This window comes from Agelaius phoeniceus, chromosome 8, assembly GCF_051311805.1.
Source record: "Agelaius phoeniceus isolate bAgePho1 chromosome 8, bAgePho1.hap1, whole genome shotgun sequence".
NCBI lineage: Eukaryota > Metazoa > Chordata > Aves > Passeriformes > Icteridae > Agelaius > Agelaius phoeniceus.
The window spans coordinates 15945713-15957845 of NC_135272.1; the positions used below are offsets into that span (position 1 = coordinate 15945713).

At 40.0% G+C, this 12133-nt stretch overlaps 1 protein-coding gene across 2 annotated transcripts in view; it reads left to right on the top strand.

Annotated features, from left to right (window-relative positions):
* Positions 1–12133, top strand: part of CRB1 (crumbs cell polarity complex component 1) — a 97225-nt gene that overhangs the window by 70575 nt on the left and 14517 nt on the right. For both annotated transcript variants that reach the window (XM_077182080.1, XM_077182078.1), the window contains exons 10-11: positions 1073–1201; positions 4139–4265. In XM_077182080.1, the coding sequence (XP_077038195.1) occupies positions 1073–1201; positions 4139–4265 (256 nt within the window). The remainder of the gene's footprint in view (positions 1–1072; positions 1202–4138; positions 4266–12133) is intronic.

Below are 12133 nucleotides of genomic sequence, written 5' to 3' on the forward strand. Positions count from 1 at the left end.
GACAGTGGAGAGCTGCCAGCTCAGGCAGAGACTGATGAGACAAGGACTGAAGGAACAAGGCACAGCTCTGCTGCCCTGTTCTGCTGTCAGCATTGGTCCTGTGAGCTCTCTGATGACAAGATTACAAGTCTTCCAGAGCTTGAAAATACATGTGCTACATCTTCTTTTCAGAAAAAAAATCTTACGGTTTTTAAATCTCTATAACTATATTTTATTACAGTAATATGGCTCTATAGCTATAAAGGCAGGAATTCAGAGTTGGTAGGAGAAAATACCAATAGGAAAATAAGTTGCTTTTCTCCCCACTAACATCATCTTTTCTGGGTTGGTCTTTTCCTCCCAGCTTATTCTCAATCCTGGTGGCTGCAAACACCACACAACCCACTTTTGCCCTTGCTTCTGACACTGCTTACATGCTATTTCCTATTCCTCCCAGACTGTCCTCTAGAAAGGCTGCAGGCTTTTCCCTTTAATTGCCCTTCTCTGCATACCCATGAAATTCTGCCCTCTAAGCATGTCCAATTCCTCTCCAAGAAGGCAAAATCCTTCTCCTTCCTTCAGAAGACTCCAACAAATCCAGTCTGCTGCAGCCCAAAGGATGCAGACAATCATCTTTACACTATCCAATTACAGGATATAATTACTTTATCTTTTAGGATATAATTGCTAAAATTGACAGGTTTTGTTGACTTTTTCTGAGTAGTAAGGACATCCTCAGATTTGAAGATGCCTTATGGTGGTCCAATATTTTTTATCTTGTATGTTAAGTCTATCTCTTTTGAACTCTTATACTAAGCTATCACAGAGAACCACATTAGTAACGTGGTAGAGTGATGTCCTTTTTTTTAAAATGATAAATGAATCATTATTTTGCCAGTAAATATTTGGAAAAGAAAAATTAAATCCGTCACATTAAAAAAGTTTGGCAAAACATGTTCTGGGAGTCTTAAATCTGAGTTCCAGCTGTCATTCCTTTGGGCAATACCCTGCTCCCCTGCTTCAGCTGAGAGAGCAGGAGACATCCAGAACAAGGACAGTGCCAATAACTGCTGCTGCCTCCTTGTGTGCCCAGGTACAGAAGATTACCTTACACAGTGTGTGGGAATGAGGAGAGGAACCTCACGTGCTTCAACTACGGCAACTGCAGCGACCTGGGCGGGGAGCTGAGCTGTGCCTGCCTGCCAGGCTTTGTGGGAGAACGGTGAGAGCCTTTGTCCTGCCCATCCCTGGGGAGCACCTCTTCCAAAAGCTGGTCAAAAGAGTCCAGAGGGTAACAGCCAGCCCTCTGGCAGAAATACAGACAGAGCAGCTGATTTATAATGCAGGAGTTCCTTGCTAGAGTGACTCTGAGGGTCTGGAGTATTGTGGTTTTGGACAAAAATCACAAATGAATGCAGCAAGGTTTAGTCCAATGCAGCACCAGTAATCCAGTCCCAGATATTAATTCTTAATTAGCACTTCAGGCTTGCTTCTCTGTGCCTTTTTTTTTGTTTCTGTGCCAAATCTTCATATGACAAGTTAAAATGTTGCCTTTCCATAGGTGTGGACACACACATATCCTGCTCATATACCTGAACCAGCTGCATGCTCTGGCACATGAATATGCAAAGCTGTTCCATTTTCACATGTCTGTGCTGTGAATATACAATCTATTCTATTCCAGGGATAGTAAGAGGTGGCACACCTAGTGGCATGGTGTACCATGCTTTCTTACTGAATGCTGAAGTGTGAGAACAGAATGAATGCTTTCAGAAATTATTAAGGAACACTTTGTGCATGTTATTGTTTAGCCTGGAACAGAGGGACCTTCCTCACAGTGAAATTTGTATCTTGTAGCCCAGTTCACACTTAATACTGGCCTTCAAAGAGCTCTGGAGCAGGGAGGGCTGAGAGCCTCAGGGCAGGCATCAGGTGCTGCAGAAACCTAGGAAGGCATTGTCCCAGTCATAGCCTGAACAGGTAAGGGCATTTTGGATAGAGAGACAGGAGAAGCTGTACATACTCCAGGTGAAACTAGCATTATGTCAGAATATCATATCCAAAAGTTCAACAGGACCAAGCTGTAACACAGAGAAGTTACCAACAAAAGGTTTTCATTCTCTCAAAAACTTATGAGCCCACCGATTTTGTGGAAAGAGTACAGTAGGCTATAAAAGACATGAAATGAAGATTTCCACCCACTCAATGCAGAGTGTGGTTGGCAGACACACTTGAATTGCACTGTTAACAGCCAGGTCGCCTGTGTACCACCTCACAATATTCAACAAGGGGGAAACGATACAATAAAATAAAATTTTAAGACGTAAAAGCATATTCATAGCCACTTCTGCACTGTGTGTATTTCTTGGGACTTTGAGGCAGCAGGAAAGCACTTTTTCCTTCTCCCTCCCCTGCCAGCCTACCTGCTAACTGCAGCTTTGGGAGTGAGCCTTCCTTCCATCCATCCCAGTGGCTGGCAGTAATCTCTCTTTTACAGCTCCCAAGGTTCTCGTGTGGAGCCTGTGCCCGGCGAGCTGCAGGGAGCTGCCTGTGGCAGCCAGGCTCTCTCCTCTCAAATGGAGCATTTGGCCTCTGCTCCTCCAGGCTGCCAAGCCATAAACCAGCAGTGCTTCCATGCTTGGGGGTCTCACTAGATCAAATGAGAACATTTCATCCCTTTTTTTTTGCTTTTTTTCCAGAACAAATTCAAATATATCTGTTAATAAGAATATTAAAACCAAACCTCTTTGTATATTTATGTATCAGACTGATAAAGCAGGCATTTTCCTTTAAGTCAATATTTCAGCCTTCAGAAAGCCACTGGTGCACAGTATAGAGAAATTCTATGCCAATCAATTGACTTGAGATCACATTAAAAAAATCCAAATGGATTTAATAGCAGGTGGAAAGGGAAATGTGTAAAGATTGATCTCCATAAAAGAAGATAGAGCTCTCTCTCAAAAACAAATTTGTAATGTAATTCAGGCTGGAACTTTCAAAATTATATTAAGGGAGTCAGGTTTTTAAGTGTTCCTGAAACTCAGTTGGATTCAGGTACCTCATTCCCCAGAAGATTTGAGAGGTTTTTGGCTTTTTAAAAATTTGCATAGGTAATTTCATAGCAATACAATTTTTATACATTGGATAAATAACTTAGGTCTTTGAAGTATATGAATATAATTCAATATTTAAGGAAGCTATTGAAAGAAGTTTAGATTAGAATAGAGTAAGAGTGTTTAATATAAAAATGCTCTTCTCTGATGTAAGATTAATATGTTTATTGCTTGGTTATGAATATGACTGAACAAAGCAATTCCTTATAATTCAGAGAGAATTTCTCACATTTTTCTCCAAGTACAAACCTGCATTTTTACCTGGAAAAAATAGGATTAACTGTTAGCACTATTTGATAAAAGGGAGCAGGGAATAAAAGGGAACATTTTCAGAGCAAAAATCACCAAATCAGTAGTTTTCAAACAGTCTTACACATCCCTCATTACCCTTCCATTGGCTGCCTTGAGAAATTATAACTCAGATTTCTTGTATCACCAGAATTAGCTCAAAACCATTTAATGATACATATTAAGGCTTATGAAACCTGTCCTGCACCATTCTTACCTTTTTTGGGACCCATCTCAAAGCAACTGGATAGGAAATTGTGCTGGGATCTATTGGCATTCCAAATTGAGGGAAGAAATTAAAAGGTTAGGAAAACCCACCCAAAAAGCAGGTAAATATTTCTAGGAGCACTCAGCTGGCAAAAACACACATTTGTTTGACTCATATCCAGATTACTGAGAAGGAAACTGTGCCCTCAGCTCCTGGAACAATGACAAGGACAAGCGAGCTGTCAGCAGGACTCGCACCAGAGCTGGCTCTGAGATCACACAAGAACTTGCACTGCACCTTGCTAAGCACCAGTAACCGTGAAGTGCTTTACAGGGATGAAATTACCTGCTTAACTGCCTGTGTTTGGAAACCATACAGGAAGGTCAGAGTTTGAGTGGGGCTCATCAGCTAGTTAATAAAACCATAAACACGTGTGGAAACCCACCCCAGAGCATCTCCATCCCCCGAAAGCGGCTGAATTAAACAGGTGCCTGTTGGAAGCATTGGGTGCCTGGTTCCCGAGGCTGACTGTTTGCAGTCTCTCCTGCAGGTGTGAGAAGGACATTGATGAGTGCAGTTCTGACCCATGTCTGAACGGGGGCCTGTGCCAGAACCTGCTCAACAAGTTCCACTGCCTGTGCGACGTGAACTTCGCCGGGGACCGCTGTGAGATCGATGTAAGCGACCTCTCCTTCTTTGTCTCTTTGCTCTTGTGGCAGAACCTCTTTCAGCTCCTCTCCTATCTCATTCTGCGAATGGATGATGAGCCAGCAGTCGAGTGGGGTGATCAGGAAGACTATTGAGCTGTCTTTAAACTTTTGTGTTTTACTGCAGCAGAAGATGCCTTGACTAAGCAGCTTAGTGAAGCAATACAAATATCAGAGTTTTAAAACTTGTTTTATATTTCTTTGAATGGTTTTTCTATGAATCCTTTCAGATCTGGTTTAGTTAATAGATTTAGTTTTAGAACAAATGCTAGCAGATGTTAAAGAGTTCACCCCACCTTCACCAGAGCATTTCACCACATGGACACTGCCAGTGGGTGACAGTGGGACGATTAAAAGGAAACACAAATGTCACATTTACTGAGGGTGGCATTCAAACCCTATTGCAATGAGTGGCAAACTCACTGCTTTCAATAATTCTAATCTTAAACTAAATCTTGCAGGTGGTCAGTATTCTTACATCACACACCATGTTTATTGCTGTTCCTTTGGCAGTTAGGCCTCACACCTTTGAAATCGTGAGGGATATTTTTGGATAATTAGGTAATGGTTTGGATTAGCAATTGACAGCAAGCTGAGGAGGCTCCCACATCCATCTGAATTAGTGTCAATCCTGCACTGATATCACTAATCCTGATCCTCTGCTCCAGTAGCCTCTACAGATGTACTATACTGTACAACGTACTATACTGAGATAAAATACAGCCAGCTTAATTTTTACCAACATTTCCCCTTTCAAGAAAGGCCCAGTAAATGTCTCAGACTTGAAATCACAGATTTGTTTTTTGTCTAAAGATTTTTATAACTTTAAGTAAATCTGTTTTACTTACTAGTAGATCAGTGTCATCAGACAAAAAAAAAAGGAAGTTTTCTTTCTTAAGAAGCAAGCAAGGTAATTGGGTTGGTTGTCCATGGATTCTTAAAAGATGAAAAAAGGACCTGAAAATTATGAATGCCAGGAGATTTAACAAAAATATTATAGCAAAATATCTTTGTAGGTACCTTTGAGACTGCAGACATAACTGAAATACATTGTTAAATACTAAACTTTCATAAAAAGTGAGGAGATTTTCTTTTTTAACCATTATTTAAGACAAAAACCTCATTTATGAATGATGAAATAATTTATTTGGACGTTCATTATTATATTTGCAGAGATTCTCTATCCCTTTTAGTCATTTGAATAGCGTCCTTGAGAGAGGATTTGAAAGAACAAGTGTGTATAGGGTGGTGTTTTTTTATCAGCTGTATGGCAGGTAGCAGAGTTTTAAAGACTAACACCATACTGGGAGGTTTTCTGACTCCAGAGGGGACAGTTGATCTTTTGGAGAAGTCCTTGAAATCACTGATATCAGCTTCCCCCACTTCAAACCTGCCCCTGTTCTCCCTAACTCGCTGCAGGTTGGACCTGGTGCGTCCAGGAAAAGCAAATCCCCCTTTAAATCTCCAGTGACATTAGGACACCCTGAAATGTGTCTGAGTGAGATTTTAAGGTTTCTGTTTTGCCACAGCAGAATATGGATCAGACAGTGGATCAAGACTATTTTTTATTTTCCACCTTTCATGAATGCCCCCAGTCTGTTATTTTTCTGAGTACCACTCAGCACACGAATGCAGCAACATTTCTGCTGTTAAAAACCCTACTCCTGTTTTAGGGGGGAGGAAAAAGAACAAACAAACTTTTGCACATTTGTGGAAAAAAAATTATGATTCATCCCTGTCACATATTCCTATTCCTGGCATCTGCCTTAGTATGAAAATAAAGCACTGTGTACTTACCTACAAGAATTGTACACAAGGATAATTTCTTTGCTGGCTTTATCATACCTGAAAAAGATGAGGGAAATTTTTTTGTTAAACTCTTATTAAAAATAATTATAAATAATTTTGTATTATATATAAAAATTTATTTTAAAAATCCTTTCCTCCTTGTAAGCAATCAATAAACACTCGATGGGAATGCACTGGATATGAAATTAATGTAGCAGTGTCAGGAAGAAAACTATATATACCATCAGATATAAGTTTAGTTATCTTACTTGCAATCACGTGTAATACTGGGAATTACAGAACACAGGCAAAGAGAAAAAAACAAAACCAGACTACATTTTGGATTTTTTTATTCCAGTGAAAATAGTTTTGGAAAATTGCTTTCATGTGGGGAAATTCAAAATAATAGCATCTTATGTTGGGAATTTGATTCCAAACTAGCTGCCATTTAATCAGAGCTAAAATCATTTCTCAGTTCAGTATTATTGAAGTGAAAAATGAAAAATTAATCAGAAATAACTTGAAATAAAAACTGTCCTATTTCAGAATGCTAACTAAAGACAAAGACATAAGAAATTTTAAAAATTCAAATGAAGAAAGTTCTGCTACTTATCAAAGCTCAAACCATTTCTTTTTTCTTAAATAATTATAACTATAATTAAGAAAATAATGAAGTTTAGTTTGGTTTTATTTTCTCACTAGTTTTAGTTCAGTTTCCACATAACTAAATTGAACCATTATGTACTTTATAGAATATGTACAACAGGACGCACTACATTAAGCAAAAATTTCATCATGGTCTTAATGATGAAGAAAGGTAGAAAGCAATAAATGTAATAACAGTATGTCTGGCATTAGACCTATATCCAAAATGTGAAAACAATAAGAATCCATTTGTGTAGAGATTCCAATACTCTTTCCACTCAGTACTAGACACTTGATATGAGTGTTTATGCAATATTAAACACAGGTTTTATATTAATTTACAGCAATATGCAAGTTATTATTCTAAACTCAATTAGCAGGGCATCAGTTCTTTCTTTCTTTTACTAAAAACACTCACCTGTAATTGAATTCTTTCCTTCCTCTAATGCCTTGTCATCATGAAACATCCCCTGGCCTCAGAAATGCTGCTCTCTTCCTCTTTGTACTTCTGTATCCTCAACTTCATTGTGCACGTGTACATAAATTTCCTACCTTTATACACCAAATAAACCTTCTGCCTTTGTCTCTTTATGTCTGCTCCTCATTTCCTGCTGATGGCTCTGTCCATTTGCTTTCAGTGTGCCATGTTTTCTGAACACTTCACAGGAACACCACACACCAACCAAGGCTGCTTCATCCCAGGGTTTTCCATGAGTTCTGGAAGGGCAGGGTCAGGCAGGTGCCTCCCACTGAAGCTCTTCAGCCACTCCAACCACCCCAGCTGCACTCCTGCAGACTTGGTATTTCTAGTTTTAAAAGTCAAAAAATAAGTAAACAAGTGCCAGGTTAAGTGAAATAATTTTCTATATTTTTTTAAGAGATGCAGGTGTCAGAGAAATAAAGGGAAACTGGTATAAAAGCAAACATGAAAAAAATAGCTGGATGAATAATGGCACTGGGTACTAACCTTTTTGGAAAAACATCCAATTGCTGAGATTTTTTAGAATTCAAGGGGCTGAAACGTGAAAATTCATGTTTAATATTAAGATATAATAGCAAGATCTTCATACATCTCCAGTGTTGCAATTGTACTTCAAATCTTTTGATAATTGATTTTTTTTTATAAATAATTGAAATTTTTTTAAAATACACAAACTCCCTGCTGAGTTCATGCTTTTGTGGAAAATCAGTATTTATTAAAAAAAAGAAATATTAAAACACACTCCTACTAATCTGGGCATTGAGAAGAGGTTGGGAAAACATCATCTCAATATACTCAGAATTAGAGGAGGGATACAAGACATGCAAATGAAAGAAAGCCAAAAAACAAGGTCATGATTTTTGGAGGCATGGCTTGTGATGCTCCATGGTGGTAATATCTGTAATGGATCCCTCTGTGGTACTGAGACTCAGACTGGTTTTCAGATGCCAGTGACTGTCATTCATAAAGCTGGGTAATGAGAACTAACAGTGTTTGGGCTTGAGGCAGAATTTAGATTTCTGAAAAGAGGGGGAAGACAGCACTGATGGAGACACTGGAAGGGAGAGCAAAGGGATTTGCATCAGCTGTGGGATGAGTGAAAGCATATTCTTCACTGTGCTTGGAAAATACACAAGGGGGTTTTCAGTGAGTAGGTGTCTCCAGGGAATGGCAGATTGTCTTTTCTGACCATTGTTCTTACTTCTGGCTCTTAAAAATCCAGGCTCTGACTGAGCCCTCTCTGCAGCTGCATAAAATTATGACAATTTTAACTACAAAGAGCCCATGTGTTTGTGAATTTGAAAATATCCTTGATATATGCCTATTTAGATGTTCTTACTCCCAGATCACTGAGGAAACAAGATCCAATAATCATTTACTCACTGCACATGACTACAGTACATTGGTGAACCTAAAAATAGGAAAAAATCTGCTTCAAACTAACAGTGATGAAATAAGATTTAATTCTTTCTTTGCAAATATTTTTTCTGCCCTGACAGCCAAAAGTTCAGCCAAGAGGGCATTTTACTTGTTTATATTAACTTTCAGCACTTGAACTTATACATTTATATCTTGAGTTAGTGATTCTCCCTAAAATAATGAAACTCTTGTTTGCAATAAATTATTCAAAATTTCTACTTCAAAACCCACAAGGCCTGGTTCTGAGAACTATAACCCTAAAAAGGCAGTGAAATAAAAGCTGCAGCAAATCTTCTTTCTGTGGTACTGAGATTACCATTAGTTGAAATGGATCTCCAGGGAATAAAGACAAAACCCAGGGTTGGGTTGTTCATTTTACTTCGTGTTTCAGGAGTGCCCTGAGCCCCATTAGACTGGGAGCACATCCTGCCAGGGCTGGGTCCTGCTGGTGCTGGCAAACAGCTCCAGCTGAGCTTTGGAATTGTTCCTTGAACATTGTCACCAGCAGCACCTTTGGGACAGCACTCCCTCACAAAACACACCCCCTCTCCTATTGTACGTGTGAATATACATGAGACTTGAAAAGGGAGGTGGATTTCATGTCCCAGCATTGAAGCTGCCCTTGGTTCACAGAGCTGCTGCCTTGTGCTGCACCACTGCTGCTTCCACGTTCTCTTCCAGCTGGTACCATTCCATCCTCCTGGGCACAAGGACAAGCATCATGCACTGGAGGTTATGAGTCACACTTAATGTCATTAAAAATACACCGATAAGCATGTTGGTTATGTTCAATATTGAATCTAAATTCAATAAAACTCTCTCAGGCTTCCATAGCACAGACACAGGGAATTTTGATTGAATCTGCTCTACAGTGATTAGTTAATGTATTCATTAACTGGAAAGGTTAGTAATATGAACGTAGCAAATGATACTTAATTACAATAATTAATGCCTGGTGATTCATGAATAATGCATTCCATAGCTATTTACATATTCATACTTATGAGGCTATTAATGGATAATTACCATTTGACTAAAAGACATGGACATCAGGAATGTAACAACCAGGCTGTTTTCCCCCAGTCTCACTGTGGCTTTACCTGCATGCCTTGCTCTTGTACACCTCTACCTTGTACACAGAAACATCAGCAGTATTTTGGTTTTAAGGCCTACAGAGTGATCTAATGGCATTTACAGCCCACGCAGGTTAAGTTTCCACTCTGCACCAGATCTCAGCCAGTATTCCCATCAGTTTCTGTCTGGAGATTGCAAAACTCTGAAAGTACTTTGTTCTCTTCACCATCAGTACAGATTTGTTCTTGCTCTTTCCTACTGCAGATGGTCAGGACACTTTCATACTTTAGAATTTTTTAATTTGTGAGATTGGGTAGAAATATTGAAAAAAATTGGAAAATTAGGTTAGCTATATTTGAAGAACCTTCAAAGTGAAAAATTCTGCCCTAGATATATGGTATTTCTGCTCCTGTACACATATTTCAGCCTCCACATAAGCAGATACTTTGCTAGACCTCCCAAGAGAAGCCCTTGAGAGCAATAGAGAAATATAAATAAAACACAAATTAAAAAAATAAAATAAAATTCTTATTAAAATATATTTTAAGGCAATAAGATAATTTATTGCCTTAAATTATTCTTACCCTAAGATTGAAAGCCCAATGTTGAACAACAACACCAAGACAGTGATTCTCAGCAGCCAGTCTCGGGAGTGTGGTAAAATGAACAAGTAAAGCTGGGTAAGTCAACTGAAAAGTGCTGCCAGCCTGAGTTTCAGACAGGCCACTCACCTGCTGCTCATCCACAGCAGGAGCTGAGGAGCTGTGGGTGCCCAGGTCCCAGAGAAGCTCCTTGCAGCTGTCCCAGCCTGCAGGAGGGAGCAGAGGCTCTCCCCACGTGGGCTCAGCTCCAGGCTCCCCTGGACAGTCCCAGAGCAGCCCAGGGCTCGGGGCAGCAAGGTCAGGCTGAGCTCCTGGGGAGCAGCAGGCTCCTTAATGAGGAGCACATTTGTACCTGCTGGGACTTCTGTCTTCTCCAGAGCTCTGGCAGCCTCTTGGAAAAGTCTGGTATGGATGGACAGTGCAACATTTCCAAAATGACACCATTCTCTGAAGGGCTCTGTCCTATTTCCACTGCGGGTGAGGTGCCCCTAGTGATAGAACCTGAGGAAATCAGAGGGGTTTAAAACCCCTCACCAGCACGTTCTGACATCACACTGAACCCAGCAGTGCCTGAGGAGCAGTGGAGAGGGGACTGAATCCCTGCTCAGAACTGATGCCCTCTGCTTGCCACAGTGCCATGACATTCCTGCTGGCACTGCTGCCCAAGCAGGAGCAAGCCCTGGGTCAGCAGAGCTACCAACTCTCACCTGTCAGCTTTCCTGAGGCTCCCAGGACCTGCAGGGGGGAAATAAACACTCTGGGCTATGTAACTTACATCCTGCAAGGCTGCTCCTGGAAGTTTAAAGGGCATTTCCTGGTGCTTCTGATTTACTCTCTGTAGTACCTTACTAGGTTTGAGAAAACCTTCATCAGGGCAACTGTTTGTACAGAAGAAGTAAACTTTTACAGTCTGATGGTAGTCTATTGAAATGAGATTATTTCAATGACTGAAATAAATGTATACTTTTATTAGCCCAGCAGAATCAGCATAACTGAGCTGGGAAGAAGCTGGAGTTTATTTGTTTCACATCATTTGTGTGGTTGCAGATCACCCACCATGGCAGAATCATTACCATTGATGGTAGGAGCCAGACAGGGCTCAGCTTTATTCCAGTGCCAGGTCAAATGTGGGGTAAGAAGAAACATCTCTACATTTATAAAATGAGCAGCTCTGCTCTGGAAGTCACTGGAAATGTCACAATGCCATTTTTGCAGTTGTTTTTCAGAGCAGAACAATGCCTTAATACCCTTTGCTATTTTGTATTAGTCTGCATTCAGGACAGAGGATTTAACTAAAACTTCTAAAAGGATATTGGATGAAACACATTTAATGTGTGTCACAACATAAGGTACAAAAGCATTAGGATGCAAAGACAATAAGGATATCTAACATGTCCTAGCTGGGAAAGACAAGAAAGCTCTTCACAGGGCCAGGATTACTGCATGCATCAGTGAAAAGCAGTTGAATATTTAATGTGCATGGTAAATATAAGCAGAAAAGGGAGCCCAGATGACACATGACAGCATAACACTCTGCAGTACAGAATCAGCTCCAGCACAGTGCTCACATAACACTTTAGTATTCAGATTAACACATTTTGTCTGTACACCATCCTTTCTGTTGCAATGGCATTGTCTTCCCTATTCTCACCTTCTGATGTTTTCCCTGTGGACCCACATCCACATCACATGGGTATTTACTTCAGTCATTGCTCACTTTATAACACATTCATGCAGTCTGTGCCTGCATTGTTCAGATACTAAATTTTATGTCCTATTTTTTTCTTATATGCTTCATGAGACCTAATGTTCTCTTCTATTTTTCACTT